The sequence below is a fragment of the Sciurus carolinensis genome, chromosome 11 (assembly GCF_902686445.1).
Source record: "Sciurus carolinensis chromosome 11, mSciCar1.2, whole genome shotgun sequence".
NCBI lineage: Eukaryota > Metazoa > Chordata > Mammalia > Rodentia > Sciuridae > Sciurus > Sciurus carolinensis.
The window spans coordinates 19,581,185-19,600,691 of NC_062223.1; the positions used below are offsets into that span (position 1 = coordinate 19,581,185).

The 19,507-nt window shown below is 34.9% G+C and overlaps 2 protein-coding genes across 2 annotated transcripts; both read left to right on the forward strand.

The window, feature by feature from the left end:
• Positions 1–517: 517 nt before the first annotated feature.
• LOC124959124 (olfactory receptor 8K3-like) lies at positions 518–1,504 on the forward strand. The gene has a single exon (XM_047517760.1). The coding sequence runs from the start codon at positions 518–520 to the stop codon at positions 1,502–1,504; it is 987 nt and encodes a 328-aa protein (XP_047373716.1).
• Positions 1,505–10,958: 9,454 nt separating this feature from the next.
• On the forward strand, positions 10,959–11,891 carry LOC124960184 (olfactory receptor 8J3-like). The gene has a single exon (XM_047518767.1). The coding sequence runs from the start codon at positions 10,959–10,961 to the stop codon at positions 11,889–11,891; it is 933 nt and encodes a 310-aa protein (XP_047374723.1).
• The last annotated feature ends 7,616 nt before the right edge of the window (positions 11,892–19,507 follow it).

Consider the following 19,507-nt stretch of genomic DNA (forward strand, 5'->3'; position numbering starts at 1 on the left):
TAAAACTTAAAGAAGTGCTATAATTTCTGATATACCTATCACCCAAAGTTACTATTGTGTTTATTCTTTTATAATATTCACATGTGCTATCTATCATCTCCAGTTATTGTCTCTCTCTCTCTCTCTCTCTCTTTCTCTTTCTCTCAAATCTTTACATTTGGAGCTATTGATAATTTCGGGGTGGATATTGAATACAGTGGGATGTTTAGCGGCCTAACTAGCCTCTGATTAGATGCCAAAAGCCTGTCACCAACAAACTGGGGCAAATTATCTTCAGCAGTGAATAGTATTGTGAGTAAAGAACCCTAAATAGCATCACTGATGCACCTCTGTCTCTAACACTATTTATCTTTCTCTTTTAAGGAAGGTGAGTTTATTTTCAAAAATTTTAAATGGAAAACATTCCATCTATCTTATTTACATCAACCTTGCTTAATAGAGTCCCCAGGTGATAATATTTGAAATCTATTGACTCTGATGATGTCTCTGTCCAGAACAGGTTTTGTGATAAACTTGGATGGAGAAATACAACCTCACAGTGGTACGTGAGTTCATTCTGAAGGGCATCACTTCGTGCCCTGAGCTGCAGGCTCCACTGTTTGGGCTCTTCCTCATCATCTACATGAGCACACTGGTGGGAAACTTGGGCATGATCATCCTCACCAAGGTGGACCACAGCCTGCAAACACCCATGTACTTTTTCTTGAGGCACCTGGCTATTACAGATCTGGGTTATTCTACAGCTGTGGGTCCCAAAATGTTAGCAAATTTTGTTCTGGATCAAAATACAATCTCCTATTATTTTTGTGCTGCACAGCTTGCTTGCTTTCTTGTGTTCATTGCTTGTGAGCTATTTATTCTCTCTGCAATGGCCTTTGATCGCTATGTGGCCATCTGTAACCCTCTCCTCTACACTGTCATCATGTCACAGAAGGTAAGTTGGGTTCTGGTGGCAATCCCCTATCTCTACTGCACAATTGTGTCACTTCTAATCACCACAAAGATTTTTACTTTGCCCTTCTGTGGCTACAATGTCATCAGTCATTTCTACTGTGACAGTCTCCCCTTGTTATCTTTGCTCTGCTCAAACACACATGAGATTGAAGTGATGAATCTGTTTTTAGCAGCTTTTAATTTGATTTCCTCTCTTCTGATTGTCCTTGTGTCCTATCTGTTCATTCTCAAAGCCATTCTCAGGATGAAGTCAGCTGAGGGCAGGCGCAAGGCTTTCTCCACCTGCGGATCCCACCTGACAGCGGTCACTGTGTTCTATGGGACTTTGATATTTATGTATGTGCAGCCCAAGTCCAACCACTCCTTGGACACTGATAAAGTGGCTTCCATATTTTATACTATGGTCATCCCCATGTTAAATCCCTTGATTTATAGCCTGAGAAACAAAGATGTAAAGTATGCTCTTCAGAGGACATGGAAAAAAATACATAATATTTTTTTACTAAAGTTCATAAACCTTATGACCCATCAAATAAGATTTGAATGTTAACATGTTGTTTCCTCTAGAATCTGTAGCAAGTACAAATGAGTTCAACATATTAAAACACTGGCTGTCTTAGTAATAGTCAGACATCAGAATGCCTTAAAAATCAGTGAAACAAAATATTTAAAAGATTTTTCTTTGGGGACAAAAACTGAATCTTTTTTTTTTTTTTTCTTTTACCAGTTGGAAGTTTTTTAATTTTCTTTTTCTTGTAGTACCCATATTTTTATTCTAGTTTTATCATAGAATTACATGCTGTTACATTTTATGACTTATATTTTTAATTATTTTATTTATTTATTTATTTATTTTTTATAGTCAGGCATTTTGATTCATTGTACACAAATGGGGTACATCATTTCGTTTCTATGGTTGTACATGATGTAGATTCATACCATTTGCATAATCATACATGTACATAGGGTTGAATGTGATGCTTGAAAAAATGTACCATAGTATGGTCTTCAGATTTAAAGACAAAAAGGGCATTTACAGAGTTGTTTGCTGAATGGGAGTGAGGAAGAAGAGTAGGCACTGCTGGGCAGCTTAGTGGTTTCTGCAACATTCTCAACTATTACAGTAAAATTTGCAGCATCTCCATGTGTATTTGGCTTTTCTTTTTTTTGGGGGGGGGTAAGCACATTCCATGTGTTTTATGCTTCATACATTTCTTTTTTTTTCTTTTTTTTTATTGTAAACAAATGGGATACATTTTGATTCTCTGTACATGGAGTAAAGGCATACCATTCGTGTAATCATAAATTTACACAGGGCAATGTTGTTTGATTCATTCTGCCATTTTTCCCTTCCCCCCCACCCCTCTCCCCTTTTTTCCCTCTATACAGTGCTTCATACATTTCTATGGATTATGTTAAAATCAGGGTTGGTTGTAGAATTGGGAGGTTCAGCATAACATGGTTATTTGTTGAAATCAGTCATATGTATGTGCTCAAATTCCATAATCCACAGGGGCATCTTAGGGTCTTACTCTTTTCTTGACAGTTTCTTTACTTTTGTCTAAATCTAACACAGTCTTTTTAATGATTTGTATTTGAATATCAATAGCTCATGACTTCAGTACAGCATCTGATTCTATTCCAGTGCATGTTGTATATGTGAGTGAATACTCACATTGAGAGAGATTTCTTGAGTTCTGACAAAGAAGTTTCCAGACTTTTGCCCTTTGACTTTTCTTACTGAGTTGATACTGATTTCTGATGGCAAATAATTCCTAATGCCTATTTACTCTTCCTTACCTCTGTAAAGTAAAAGAAAAATTTTTGTTGAAAAGTCACACTTTACTTGTATTTTTCTTTCATTATATGCTTACTCTTATGACAAAGTAAGTCTGCTGCTGTTTCTTGTGACTGACATTCCTTACATTTGATCCATATGTCACTTAGGATCCATTCTTTGAGTTGATTTGATTTTCTGCCTGGGAAAAATCAAACAGGTAATCCTACAATTTGCTCTATGCTTTATTGCTTTTTTTTTTTTTTCTTTTTTTCCCTTTGTTCTAATTAGTTATACATGACAGTAGAATGCATTTTGACAGTTCAAAAATAAATGGAGTATACCTTCTCATTCTTCTGGTGGTACATGATGTAGAATCACACAGGTCATGTAATCATATATGTGCACTGGGTAATAATGTCTGGTTCATTCTACTATCCTTTCTAATCCTATGCCCCCTCACCTTCCTTCACTCCCCCAGCCTAATCCAAAGTACCTCTATTTTTCCCTACCCCCCTAATTACTTCTAATAAGATTGGATTATGCTCTGTATTGATAGTAGTACTGGTCATTTTCAGGACCTAATTCATTGTAAACCTCTCTAAACTCTGGAACACTTTTTCATTATTTTCATTGATTTGTTTTCATGGCACTTTATGCTACGTATGGACTGATTGTTTCCTCATATTCGTGTTCACTATTTTAAATTATGTTATGTTTCCAAAATTAATTCAGTGAATAAAATGTATGAGAAAGATACATATTTCTAATAGCTATACTTGAAAAAACACTCCAAATTAATTTAAAACATTATTTCACTTTTATTACAAATTTTGTGTGACTTTTGTGTGACTTTGTTTTTTGTTTTTTGTTTTTTTTTTTTTCTGTACTGGGGGTCAAACCCAGGTCTTCTTGAATGCTTGGCAAGCACTCTATCACTGAGTTGAATCCCCAGACCTTAGTGTAACTTTTCATAATCCCTCAAATGATAAATCAAAAACAGAACAAAATGTATTGAGGTTTAAATTTTGGTAAAATATTTTATTCATTCTGAAAGTTACTCTGTTTTTCATTGGTAAGTAGATGTATAAGATATATCAGACAGTTACATATTTTTCCATAAAATATAGTTTTAAAAATCAGGAATTGTAATCTGGTAAAACCTTTACTAAGGTAGTTTGTGTCAACAATGTTCAACCATTTGTACAATAATGATTCAGGAAGCTCAATGCAGTTTAGAATAAGAAGTATACAAAAATTGTCATGATATTTAGAATGTCTTTATAAAAGCAATCTGTACTTGAAGTTAAAATAATAAAAAGCAGTATATTGTGTTTTTCATTTATATGGATACCAAGATATAAATGAGAAAAAATTAATTAAGACTCTTGAAATGGAAATTTATACTGAAAATAACTTTACCACCACCTTAAGATTAGGTCCAGTTGGCCTGAATGGTGAGTTCTATTAATTGCTAAGGAGGAAAGGAATAACTATTTCTACAGATTCTTCCAGAATCCTGAAGAAATGTTGTATTTTCAAACTTTTGGAGGTATATTCCTTGACTATCAAAGGTCAATGAAGAAATAATACGTGCAAAAATTTCAAATAAAATGTTAGCTGACAAATCTAGTGATGTGTAAAAACAGTAAAAAATCATATTTAAGCAAATTTATATTACTTTAACATTCAAATATCATAATGTCATTCACCTTAATAAGAGACTAAAAAAGAATGCATGTCTATCACATTTCAATAGATGTGGAAATTTTTTATAAGTTCCAGTGTACATAAACTTTGACCAACTAATTTTTTTTTTTCTTTTTTTGCGGTACTGGGGATTGAACTCAGGGTCTTGTGCTTGCGAGGCAAGCACTCTACCAGCTGAACTATCTCCCTAGCCCTTTACCACCTAATGTTGAAATGAAAGTTTCTAAGACTGTTAGTATTCTCTCTCATTTCCTTCTTTTTCATTTATCATTTTTATTTTTTTTAATTCTACTTTCTTCCTGAAGGGGAAACATTATTCTTTAATTTGAACAGGAAAATCCCCTTATGAAACAATTTTATCAAGGATATCCATAAAATGTTATTATGTTCAACTAATACATGAAAAAATACATAAACAGAATATTTCTTATCATCAATTCCTTCCACAGTGTCTCTGCTTTTGTTTGGCCGGTTCCTATTCAGAACATCTCACACAGTTCCCTCTTCAAATGTCAGAATTAAATCATGGTTACTGATACATGTTATCCATGCTTATGCAGGACATGCAAACAAGGACAAACAAATTGTGCTTCTCTCTCTCTCTCCCTTTTCTCTCTCTCTCTTGTGTGTTTGTGTGTGTGTGTGTGTGTATCATTCAGAGCATGGAAAAGATCCTTAAACACAAATGAAAATCACAAAGATTGATACATTTTGCAATTTAAAGTTTCTGAAGTTTGCACAAAATAATAGCAAATATAATGATAGAGGAAGCTATGGACTAGGGAAAATAGGTACTATTGCTCACTTGTTGGATTAATAAACAATAGAGCTAAGATCCATAGAAACAATGTATATGCACAGAAAAATCACAAAATGATAGTATCTTATGACTTATTCATATAGTTTAGTAATAATGTGAAAATATAAATGCACATAAAATACTTTTACAAACTCATAAAATTGACAAAAGTATACAGTAAGGAAAACCAAAGAATGATGGGAGATGGATTAAGGAAAGTGTTCCCACTCTCCTAGTGGGAGTGCAAAATTGTTAGACAATTTGCAGACATGTAATGTATTTCTAGATCCAGCAAAACCAGGAACAATTAATATCCAAATAGAATGACTTGGAAAAGTTCAAAATACATATCTGAGAGAAGAAATAAATTTTCACTACTAGACAGACATTCAGTGTTTTAAACATTAACTTAAAATGTGCAAAATCATATTCTATTTTTTTTTGTTTTGTTTTGTTTTTTTGTTTTTTTTTGCTAGGGCTTGAACAGAGGGACACTCAACTTATTTTTTATTTTGGGATAAGGAGTCTCACTAAGTTCCTGATATTTTAGCTAAGATTCTTGCTGAGACAGACCCAGAACTTAATCCTCCTGCCTCAGTCTCTGGAGTTGCTGGGATTACAGGCATGTGTGCCTGGCCATACTATGTAATTTTAATGAGTACGTAAATGTAAAGTTGCCAATGACAACCTCCACATAAATGACACATTGCAGTTGGAACTTTCCTCAGGTAATGCTAATAACTTGTAAGGGTCAGGGCCAGTATTAAAAGGAAGAGGAAATAGTGTGTTAAGTTTCAATTTCATAAAATGTAATTTTAATGATTATAGTAAATCAAACACTAATGTGAATATGTACTCAATTTTATTTCTATTTAAAATTCATTATGAAGATCAAGTATGGTTTAATTCAGGAAAACATTTAGCAATGTTAATATTTGACAGAGAAATGCAAATCTTCCACAAGCCAAAAGACATCATAAACTAAATGAAAATCTATTTTATTATATAGAATAACAAAATTTATTTAGGCATGTATACAAGTGTTACAGTTCAATAATAAACTTCATTTTAAAAGCGCAGAACAAATTGATCTGTAATCTGATTATTGAACTTTTCTAAATTCACTTTTTAAATTGAGATAATATTCACATAATATATTATTAACTATCTTAAATACAACCATTTAGTAGCAATTATCATATCCATAGTTTGTTCAATCAACACTTCTCTACAGTTTTACAACATTATCATCACTCCTAGATATCCACTAATTTTTCTCCAAATTTTCCTCCTTTCTGTGCCCTGGGTACTACAAAATTTGTTTCGTTGGTGTGGATTTGTATTTTTTAGGTAGTTCATAAAAATGAAGTCATACTAAATTTTAGCTTATTTTGCATGGCATCTTTTACTTTGAATATTTTAGTTTAAATAGTCATACATACTTATTTCTAATACTACTTATAACTATTCACTACTTTTCTAAATTTTTTATTTTATTGTAGTGAAAAAATTATCATGCAATATACACCCTTAAACTTTTAAGTGTACAATAGAATATTAATTGTATGCACAATATTGGACACTAGGTCTCCACAACTTATTAATTTTCCACAACTAAAACTTTGTACCTAGCCAGACACGGCAGTGCACACTTGCAATCCCAGTGATTTGGGAGCCTGAGGCAGGAGGATCTCGAGTTCAAAGTCAGTCTCAGCAAAAGCAAGACACTAAGGAACTCAGTGAGATCCTGTTTCTAAATAAAATACAAAATAGGACTGGAGATGTGGCTCAGTGGTCTAGGGTCCCTGAGTTTCAACCACTGGTCTGCTCCCCCACAAAAAACAAAAATCTTTGTACCTTTTGATATGTATCTCCTTTCCCTAGTCCCAACACACCACCATTTTAGTTACTGATTTTATGAGAATGACTGTTTCAGATACTTAAAAAAGTGGAATGGTGTAATTTGGTCCTTTTGTGACCAGCTTATTTCACTAAGATGATGTCTTCATGGTTTATCCACATTGTGAAATATTGCAAGTTTCCTTTATCTTTTAAAGCTAAGTAATATTTCATTTCTGAACATGTCACATTTTCTGCATCTAGTCATCCATCTATGGACTTTAGGTTTTATCTACATCTTGGACATTTTGAATAGTGAGGAAGTGCACATGATAGCATATGATTTCTTTTTGAGATTCTGAGTTAATATATATATACATATATATGTATATGTATATGTGTATACACACACACTCACACACACACATATATATATTTTTAAAAAATACCAAGAAGAAGAAAGACCACTCTTGTTCTACCAAAAAGGAGTAAATGATATAGATAATGACATGAAAATGAATACTGTTTATGCAAAGTTAAAAACACATTTACATTTTTGTTATCCTATGGGGAATAAAACATGCATATTGGAGCAGAATTTTAGAATAGATATTTTATTTATTCCTTTACTCCATTATGTATTGCATCAGTTAGTCAACAAAAATATTTTGAATACCTCTTTATTGAGTATTTTTTTAGAGACTGATAATAGGTGAACTGACATGACTTTTTCACTTATTTTGTTCATAGTATAAAAAATTTCACACAATAAGAAACATAAAAATGTTGTAAGGATTTAAATTACAACAGATAACATGCTTTGAGGGAACATTGCTAACTTGGAAGAAAAAAATATTTTTCCATCCTAATTATTTAATTAAAAACTAGAAATGAGACCAGGTATATGAGGGGTATCTTAAAAATTTCAATAAAATTGGTATTGGGTCTATTTAAAATAATTAACATTTTGAATTTATTTTGCATATCATCTAGTTTTCAAGTTTACCTTCATGGGGGAGTTACTCTTGAAATAAAAATGGTGACTTATATTCAGTTCTACTTCCTATATTCACATGTGATCATTAGTGCCACAGTCCTGTGCTTTCTAACTGTTGAATTTTATTCATCCCAGGACCAGCAGCAGCACTTCCCAGTTAACACAGGGTGCAGGGGTACAGTTCAAGAGAAGGAGAAAGAAACTGATGTCATTACTGCGCCTTTTGTGACCCAGTTTGATTGCTTAAGGGAAGCCATGATCTTCATCTTTCATTCCTACCTGACTAATGAGCATTCTATTTGTTGCTTTCCCTCTGGAATCAAGCCTTTATTTGAGAGATGTATTTCTCATGTCCAGGGATTTGAACCCAGTAGAAAACATAATTGAGGGGGAAGGTCTTCAGGGACACCGGACCCTCGTAAGTCTTCATCATGCTCCAAAGCAACCTTGATTTGGGGGCTTCACCAGCGCTCTCTGCACAGGTAGGTTACATCAAATATTTTACTTATCACTTAGTCTAAATATAAGGTCCAACTACTTTGAAATGTTGACATTCAAATTAGACTCTAGACTGAAACGGTATGTTTTCTTTCCAAGTGACTCAACTGTCTGCCTACAGATTGCTCAGTGGCAGATATGGTGATAGAACTTAAATAATTATGTCTAACTTCTCTATTGATAAATTAGAGTGCTTGAGTATGCAGAGGAACAAATAAACTTTCTTCTTTTGAATCTGTGCTTTGCTCATGATAGAAAATTAAGATGGAAATATTCCCTGGTGCCAATAATCAATCTCTGTGTTCACAGTGGGCATTGGGAGACATGAGGTCATTCAGTATTTATCCCAAATACAATACATGTCTAAATAAGTTTATAACAAATTCCATGGACTTGGGATATAGCTCAGTGGTAGAGTACTCATGTAGCATGAATAAAGTCCTGAGTTTGATTCTCAGTGAAAAAAGAAATCATTCTGTGGTAGAAAGCAATGGGCTATAATTTTTAAAATTATCTGAGAAGTTAATTAATAATTCATATTATAATTCCTAGTTCATATTTTGTCACATTTGGAAATAAAATAGGACATTAAGATGACTAACTTTACTTATATATTTTGAAACTTTTTGTTACTATGACTTTATTCTAGTAGTAGACCTATGAAATATTTGTACTAATGAGTAATTTGAAAAGAATACAGAAAATTAAACTAACTCAAGCACAAATGCTAAGTCAAATAAGACTGGAGGGGCGGGGAAAAAAACGAGAAAACTGGTGCTGTCCTATAGGAACTATTTCAGCAGGTGTACTCACCGCTACTGTAAAGCAACCGTGTATTTATCAGTCATATTTCAGTAGAGGAAAGAATTAGCAATAGGTAAGGACATTAGAGTTAGTAAAGTATCACTTGTAAATATCTTTTTGCTAAAATTCATATGAGATATGGTCTTTGGGGAATGGAATAATTGAACCACCTCTGTGAGCAGTACAGTATTGTTGTACTTGTTCAGTGATGTGGAGGAGGTGGGAGGGAGGCAGTTGCAAAAGGTAATTTGTTAGTGTGTCCGTATTTGGACATTTTCAGACATCAGGTTTCTATATGCTTTATGCATTTTGATTTGCTGTGTATATAGTGTGTATAATGGAAAAGTGAGTAACAATTTTTAAATATTTAGTCTTTAGATGTTAAAGAGATTGTCAGCGTATGACCAAATAGTTAGTAAAATCAGCGTGTTTTGCAAATTTTGTGTTGAAATTCATAGGAAAGTTTGTGCTCTGTAAGTGACTTCTGGATGTGAATTTATTCAAACATTTCTGAGCATTACAAATGCCTGAATTTGTCCACAGGGCTGAAAATAGAGAGAAGGAAGTGAGGAGGAGGGAAAGGTTCAAGAACATTAGGAGACAACTCAGATGATGGACTTTGTTAGGTGTGCAATTTCAGTTAACAGTGCTCTGTGCATAGTGGAGCAGTTCTCATGTGGAACATCTTCTCTTCCAATATATTGAAAAGGGCTTGATACTTTAAAAGTAGAAGTAATAGAATAAAACTTTTTGTAAAAAAGAAGTATTGAGGTTCAGGCCTGTTTTTAGGCAGCTGAAAAAAAGTGATGCTGCAATTTATAAGGAGAAAGGAAAATATTGAAATTCTCCAGGTTGACTGATGATAAAAATAGCCTGAAAAGGACACCTGTAGAAGCCAAGGAAAGGTAACTGGAAGTAACGCCTGTTCACTGATTTCTTAAAGAGCACTCTGGGAAAACACATAGGTGTGGGCATACATATACACACACATATGTATATTCATCAAGTTTGGTTCCTATATGACTGATATTATAATAATCCCAGCGACTCAGGAGACTGAGGCAGGAGAATTGCAATTTCAAATCCAGCCTGATCAACTCAGTGAAGCCCTATCCATCTTAGAGAGATGCTGCCTGCAAATTAAAAAAAAAAAAAAAAATATATATATATATATACACACACACACTTATATATTTATATATGTATTTTGGTGCTTAAGCACCCCTGGGCTCAATCCCTGGTGTGTGTATATATATATATATTTTTTTTTTGTATATATATATATTTATGTGTTTATATATACATATGTACACACATATATACATACATACACACACAATGAACAAATAAATTTGTTATCCAAACATATCTAAGAAACTCAATTATCTCTGGTGGGTTTCTGTTTCCATGATTTGTGAAAAGAAGGGGAGAAAAGCAATTAAGTATTGAAACATTTTAAAAGTTTGTCAATCAAAATAAACTGATTTTAAATGATGCACTTAAAAACCTAGCACATAACAGAGAAAGTGACTTTGATATCTTTCCATTTTCCTCATTAAAAGACAAACACAACATTATAAATGGTTTCTGGGAATCTCACCCACGTGACTGAGTTTGTTCTCATGGGAGTCTCGGACCGCCCAGAGCTGCAGATCCCCCTATTCCTGCTCTTCCTGCTCATCTATGGACTGACTGTGACAGGGAACCTGGGCATCATCACCCTCACGAGTGTCGACTCTCGACTTCAGACTCCCATGTACTTTTTCCTCCGACATCTGGCTGTCATCAATCTTGGCAACTCTACTGTCATTGCCCCTAAAATGCTGGTCAACTTCTTAGTAAGTAAGAAAACCACCTCCTACTATGAATGTGCCACCCAACTGGGAGGATTCCTGGTTTTCATTGTAGCTGAGATCTTCATGCTGGCGGTGATGGCCTATGACCGCTATGTGGCCATTTGCAACCCCCTGCTCTACATGGTGGTGGTATCTCGCAGGATCTGCCTTCTGCTGGTGTCCCTCACCTACCTCTATGGCTTTTGTACAGCTATTGTGGTTACGCCTTGTGTGTTCTCTGTGTCTTACTGCTCGTCCAACAAAATCAACCATTTTTACTGTGACAACGTCCCTTTGTTAGCCCTGTCCTGCTCTGATACCTACATACCAGAAACAGTGGTGTTTATCTTTTCAGGCACAAATTTGTTTTTCTCCATGATTATCGTTCTCATATCCTACTTCAACATTGTCCTTGCCATTTTGAGAATACGTTCCTCCAAGGGACGACAAAAAGCCTTTTCCACCTGTGCTTCCCACATGGTGGCCGTCACTGTGTTCTATGGGACGCTCCTTTTCATGTATTTGCAACCAAGGACCAACCACTCATTAAGCACGGACAAAATGGCTTCAGTTTTCTACACCCTAGTGATACCCATGCTAAACCCTGTAATTTATAGTCTAAGGAATAAAGATGTAAAAGACGTTTTGAAAGGATTCCTGCATAGTCCATGCAAATAGTTCAAACCAATGTAAATTTAAAACTACAACTATCTTACTGGTTTTTGTTTCCTCCTGAAATCTCTTCTCTTTTCCAAAACGGCAGTAAGTGATTAGAAACTCCACTTATTTCAGTAGGACAAATTTAAATTGTCCTCATTCCAACTTTAATTACTGAAACTAGAGAAAATCCTATGCATGTAATAGATAATAATTATAAGAGAATCACAGTCTCTGGAACAGAAGTCCACTGTGCTTCTCCTTTGCTAGCAAAGCAATAAAACTTCTTTTTCCCTTTCCTCAAAAACAAACAAAAAAAAACTAGATAATAATTATAAAAGAAGGACATATTAAATTAAAATGGGAGATACCAAGGAGTTCTTAAGATTTCTAAGTAAGAGATGGCTTATAACAGGGGACTAGAAGGTCTGTGAAAATAATTTCTTGGGAAAGGGTCCAATATGAGATTACCCTCTTTGCCACTGACATCTTTGTTGAATTACTAAAGATGATATATTTTATTTGTGCAGCAGTTTCTTCATTGAGTTCTCAACTTTTGAGGTATCATTTTATCTTGTTTTTAGTAATAAATGTGTATCAAAGAAAAAGTAAATTTTTAGCAAAAGATATATACTAAACAAAATGTATTTAGTACACATGGGAAAGAACACATAGAAAAATAAACCAAAACAAGTCAACATAAGCATTTTCTTCTTTCATCTCTCTCATTGGGTGCATGTACAAAAAGCAAAATTCTGTCATTCACCCAAAAAAATGTATGACCAATTTTTCTACCTCATGCTAACGTTATTGTTTAAAGTTGATTTTATTTTTGTTGAAGCCATAACACTCAATATCACTTCTTTTAATACTTTCATTTAATGTAATTGGGAATGAAATAAAATTATACCCTCCCTCATAGAAGACATTGTCCTATTGTTCTGCAAGTGTCACATATTCTCAAGAGCTCCCCTGAACAACAACAAAAGAGGTTAATACGGCCATGGGCCAAATCTCTGTATGAGTAAAATGTTACCAATATACAATGGAGTAAAGGAGAAAGAACCAGAAACCTGATGTAAATGTAGTATCTGGAAAGAAACTGCATTTATTGCTGGGGTCCAGCCCTAGCAGGAGTCCATGGGTTCCACACAGGTAAACAGGGTATGGGGAGACAGCGTCGGCGATGGATGGAGAATGAAAGACACAGACTCTAGTTCTGGTGCAATCAATCCCACTTTATTCTGGGGAAGGCTGGGTTTATATACATTTTTCTTCAGGCTATAATGGCAGTCTTGTGGTTAATATTAAAGAAGTTTCCAAAGAATAGGCAGAAAACAGCAACCTTACAGATTATCCTTACCTAAATCACAATTGTTTTAAGAATATCTAACTATATCGATGAGCTAATACAATGTTTATTTCCTTAATATCTAAACTCTATGTGACCTAAGACTATTCTCATTATTCTCACGGTTAAAGCGATAGACAAGTAATCTCATGTGACCATTTCTACTAGGTCCATCTGGTTAATATCTAAATTGCTGAGTTAAGGGCTACAGGAGGGCAGCGGTTGCAGTGGTTCTCTTGGCCAAGTTTTTTACTGAATAGATTACCTTGTCTTATGTAGCTCTTTTTTCCAGAACAGGGCATTGTGCACCAACGTTTATTATAGGGGTGACCTATTCTTTGTAGGAAGGAAGGAATGTTGTGAAATCTTATTCTCTTACCTCACCACCACACATAAACAAAACCATCATTAGAATTTAACCAGCCTGTTGGAGACAAAGGCAGATCTATAACTATTTTCTCCAGAGGCTTTCAGGGACTCATTGCATGGTTGCAAAATTGTTTTTGACTTTGTTAGGGGTAAAGACCCATTGTTTTTCAGATTGTAGGTAATATTTTCTGGAATTTTTGTTGTATTTCCCTCATCCCCTTAAGTAATCTGTTCAGACTGAAATGAGTAATATATTATCAGAAAAACACAGCAGAAAAAACACTATGCTCCAGAGCAAAACATGTGGCAATTCCTTTTAGGATGAGCCTTTGCAATCATCCTCCAGAGGATCTTTCTCAAGCACTGGATAGAATTCCAGATGCCCCCGCAATTTATGAGAATTTGGGGGTAATTAGAAATAAACAAAATCTAGGAGCTCTGAGACTCAGATCAATGAGTCATCATCTAAATCTAATCATAAAGGAGAAGAAGTGAAAGAAAAAAATATACACAACTAATGACTATTTCTGGTCTCAAGGGACAACAGTAGAAATAGCTTAATGGTTTTAGCTGTGGACATTTTTATTTATTTATTTTGCATATGTGTTTCTAGTTTACAGAAGTCTCTTCCTGCAGAAAATTCAAGGGGATTGTTTCCATAGTTTTTCGGCTTCTTGAAGTTTCCCTTTGACCTCTGCTCTACTTGCAACCAGCTATTTTATTGCCGTTTCTGTGGTCACATGTCCTATGACCCTCAAGGTCTTTTTTATGATTGACCCAGGTAGGTTGTAAGGAATCCCACGGAAACCATGCCGGACATGGGAAATTACATAAGGGAGTTTATTAAGCAAACAGAGTGTCTCCCTGCAAGGTAAGAGAGAAAATGAGAGGAAAGAAAGGGAACTAGAAAGGGTGCACGCAAGAAAGTGTGAAAGCCAGGAGGATAGAGAAAGTGAGTAGGAAAGAGAGAAAGATGAGGAGAGATAGCAGGGTAGCTACAGTGAAGCCCCACCCGGCTAACAGGGGACCAATATCGGAGAAGGATACTTGCAAGCTGACTGATGAACCAATAGCTAGCTAGGATGTTCACAGATTGACAAGTGTTTGGGAGGCAGGGAAAATCGCTGCAACAGAAAGGGCGGGGAAGCAGCTTTATACATTACAGGTGATCCATGAGACCACCCCCAATCTCAAGATCCTTAGTGTTATCACATCATCAAATTTCTTTTTCCATTCAAGGTTACATGTTCAAAGGTTCTGGAAATCAGAACATGGACTTTTTGGATGGGAGTTATATTTTCCCCAGAACATTTCTTTTGACGTGTTTTATGAAACTAGACATCCTAAAATTTGGTAGCTATCTTATCAACTAGTGTTCAATATTTTAGCTCACAAATGTTTACCTACAGCTACACTTTCTATATTGTTTAGCTATAAAACTTTTGCCAAAAAAACACCATAAACAGATCCTTGCTTAAATAAAGAATAAACAAAAATTCATTTAATTCAAAGGTCCTGCATGCATGCACAAGCATAGGTACACTCTCACATATTCGTCAAACTTTTCATTCAGATGTGATGAATTCAACTCCATCAACCCAAGCAGGTACGCTTGCCAATCACAAATATTTAATGAAACAAGATAAGAAAGTAGTTGATCAGCTCTGATTTCCCTATTGGTCAAGGCGAGATTATACCATTAACTCCCCTGATTTTGAGGTTGTGCCTGGTGCCCAGAAGGTTCTATGGCATATCCTGTGTGAGTCCTAGTGTTTTGGAGAACTAGAGGAGATAGAAGATATAACATACTTTCATGAAGTGAGGTACTTTCTGAGCATACTTGTGATAGTTCAGGAAGACCTGAAAAGGAATTCATAGAAGTTCTTCACAGTATATCTGTAGCAGAGTAGTAGCTCTGACTTAATACCATTATTTAAGGATACTCTGTACATAAAGCATCGCAAGTATAAAAATCTCAGGTGGAGCAAACATCAAAACCTCTCAAAAACTTAAGTATAACACAAGCCATCAAATGTCTCCAAATTCAGAAGACTAGTAAATTCCATTTTACAAATTTAAACCTAAACATTGGCTAGAGGGACACAATACTTTTTTTAAGGAATTCATTGTTTTGAAAGACTATGAACATATATCTCAATACTTTGCTTAAATACCAAGACTCTCTAGATTTAATAGCTTCTCCACTATACTAATAATCCTGCAAATATGATTTTAATTGACATACATCAGAATTTTTACAATTCAAAAATGTTGAGGAATTTTAACATTTCCAATAAGATTTTCTTGCCTTTTATGTTTGATTCCTCTTTCCCTGGAAATCCTCAGGCTTTCCCTCAGGTTGTCCACATTTGGTAAGCCACACCATTATCAGAAAAATGCATAGGGCAGATACTTCAGGACATTGTAATGGGTAAAGGTGTTTTGGACATGTCCCCAAAGGAACAGGCAATAAAACTACACCTGACAAATGAGACTACGTTGAACCAAAAAGCTCTGTAGAACAAAGGAAACAATACATAGAGGAAGAAAACAACCTATAGAATGGGGAAAATATTTGCAAGATATTCTTCTGCAAGGGTTAATATCCTGAATATATAGGAACTCAACCAATTAAGAGCAGAAATATAAAAATAATCCAATGAAAAAGTTGGCTAAAGATCTGCATAGACATTTCTCAGAAGAAATACAAGTGTCCAAAAGATACATGAAAAGATGCTCAATGCCATTAATTATTAGGAAAATCCAAATCCAAACCACAATGAGATACTACCACATGTTAGTGGGAATAGTTATTATCAAAAGGACAAACAATTATCAACTGCTGGTGAACCTGTTGAGAAAGACTATTGCCATACAGTGTTGATGGTAATATAAATTAGTTCCGTCCTTGTGGAAAACAGTATTGAAACTGCTTATGAAATTAAAAACAAACTATCATGCAATCCAAAAATCATACTACCCATTGCATATAGAGGGGAAAGTAAACCAAACTGTTGAAAAGACACCTGTACTCCTTTGTTTACTGAAGTTCAAGTCATAATTACCTGTCGGGGTTTCGGCCGGACCCCTGGCCCTAGGTGTGGCAAGGCTAAGATGGTGCCTGGCAGGCTGCCAGTGCGGTTGGCTTTTGCATAAACAACTGACATTATTTTGAGGAAGTTCCAGGGATTGGCTAAGCTCCCTGATGGACAGTACAGGTCCACTGTATGCCTGCCTTTGCTGCCTGTATCTGTTAATGCTCTCCCCTCGTGCGAAAATGCTGATTGGTTACTGTACTATAGATATTGAAGTGTAAGTTCCTCAAAGAAAGGAGAACAAAGAAAGAACTATGAGAAAGTAAGCGCGCAAAATAAAGAGCTCAAATAAGAACCAGGTTTGCGTCTCGTCTCTCTGCGGGCAGGGAGCGCGACAAGTGGTGCTGACAACCCGGGAATTAAAGAACAATAATTTTTCACAGACAAGGGTAAGTTAAGTGGTAAGTAATAAGTAATAAAATAATAAAGCAATAAAGTAATAAAGTAAGTAAGGCTTTAAGCCCGGTAGCAGAGAAAAATTAATAGGCTTTAAGCCCGGTAGCAGAGAAATATTAATAGGCTTTAAGCCCGGTAGCAGAGAAAAATTAATAGGCTTTAAGCCCGGTAGCAGAGAAAAATTAATAGGCTTTAAGCCCGGTAGCAGAGAAATATTAATAGGCTTTAAGCCCGGTAGCAGAGAAATATTAATAGGCTTTAAGCCCGGTAGCAGAGAAAAATTAATAGGCTTTAAGCCCGGTAGCAGAGAAATATTAATAGGCTTTAAGCCCGGTAGCAGAGAAAAATTAATAGGCTTTAAGCCCGGTAGCAGAGAAAAATTAATAGGCTTTAAGCCCGGTAGCAGAGAAATATTAATAGGCTTTAAGCCCGGTAGCAGAGAAATATTAATAGGCTTTAAGCCCGGTAGCAGAGAAAAATTAATAGGCTTTAAGCCCGGTAGCAGAGAAAAATTAATAGGCTTTAAGCCCGGTAGCAGAGAAAAATTAATAGGCTTTAAGCCCGGTAGCAGAGAAAAATTAATAGGCTTTAAGCCCGGTAGCAGAGAAAAATTAATAGGCTTTAAGCCCGGTAACAGAGAAAGATTAATAGGCTTTAAGCCCGGTAACAGAGAGAGGTTAATAGGCTGAAAGCCCGGTAAAAGTTCACAGAAGGCAGGTTCGTTGCCCGGTAAAATTAGTTAGTTTCAATTGATGAAGTGGTACCAAATTGTGTGTGTGGTGTGTTATTTTTGTGTTTGTTGTGTGGCTTGTTTGTGTGCTTGGAGCTCTTAGTGCTGTAAGATTTAATCATAGGAACAGAACTGTCTAAGACTGGAATGCAACAGCCTCTTGGGGAGTTTCTAAAAAGTCATGGAAATAATTGTTTCATGATTTTCTGCATTCAAACCTAACCTGATTTCTCAACCAGGAAAAAAAAGGGTTAAAAAGTCCTGGGTGATCCTCCCTCCCCTCTGCCTGGCCTTGTCAAGGCCTGCAATGGAATGTAAACTGCAGCAGTCTCAGCGGGAAGGAGGAGAGGTAACCTGAAGAAAAAAAAAAAAAAAAAAGAAGTGTCCGTTTTAAACTCCTGGGCCGCTACACAAAACTAACTTATTCTTCAGGATTCTTGTTTTGTTTTGTTTTTTCTTTAATGCTGTATTTTTGAGCTCATAATTTTGATCCTGCATACCTAGGTTAATGATTTTTTTTTTCCTTTTGATCAGTTCTATTTTTTATTCAACTGAAGTTTTTGAACAGCTGTTTCATTGCAATGAACATTTACCTATAAAGTTACAAGGCCTTTGATTTTGTGTTATGTGTTATGTTGTGCTGTCTAACGTCATGTTTTGTCAAAACTGAGCGCTCTTAAAATTAAAATTTAAAAATGGATCCAAATACTTTTATTCACATGATTTAAATAGGTTCAATTTAAATGGGGTAAACTAATGAAAGTAAAATATCTTTAAAAATAACTTGCAAGTCTCCAGGTGGTCAAACTAATGAAATGTTAATGTTAAACAATGTCTAATATCAATTGCTTCTAGGACTTTTCTTCAGCAGGAAAGAGGCAACGGATCCTGTTCAGGACACTTGTCTGCTATCTTGGTTTTATAAAATAAATAATTTGGAGTTAACATGTATGGGATTACTCAAATGTGTTTGTAGAGACATCTGGTTAATTTACAAAGTTAAAATGCTAATTGTTAAATAACATCAGGTACTCTTAACTCCTCAAATTCCATGGGGTATCATACTTAAACCTTATTGGTGTTCTCATAGGATGGTAAATAAAAGGGTTTAAACTTGCTTTGTGTCATCACTAAACTAAAAACAAGGTTACTAAAAGTTATGTCCTAACAAGTGGAATTCTATATACAAAGGGTCCCAAAAGTTTCAACTGTGTTTCAATTAAGAGTACTATAAACAACAAAATATTTAATCTTATTAAAATAGGGTGATTTATCTAAATTCAGAAATTTCATAAGAGTTGTTTCAAAATGTGAACAAAAAGGTGTCAACAGATAAAAAAATAAATAAATAAATAAATAAATAAATAAATAAATAAAAGGTTCTGGGTATAGAAATATATTTAGTAAAAGGTAAAAGGAAATGTTTCTGGATAAAAAAGTCTGTGTATAACAAAGGATAAGTTTCAACAAGTCTGTGTGTAACTAAGTTGGTTGTATGTATGTAAATCAGCTAAAGCTATTTAAGGTTTTTCCTAAGGTGACATACTAATGTTCTGATATAAGCCAGAGTTTAATCTATATGGTAAAATGGCATGGTAATATAACAAAGTTTTCTTAATAACACTAATTCATTCTTAACTCTGTGTCTCTTAAGTTTTATTCTTTAAAACAATTGTCTTAAAAATAGGGGTTTATA

What these genes read in the sequence shown, in the direction of transcription:
- LOC124959124 (XM_047517760.1), top strand. Translation starts at nt 518, where the DNA reads ATGGAGAAATACAACCTCACAGTGGTACGTGAGTTCATTCTGAAGGGC.
- LOC124960184 (XM_047518767.1), top strand. Translation starts at nt 10,959, where the DNA reads ATGGTTTCTGGGAATCTCACCCACGTGACTGAGTTTGTTCTCATGGGA.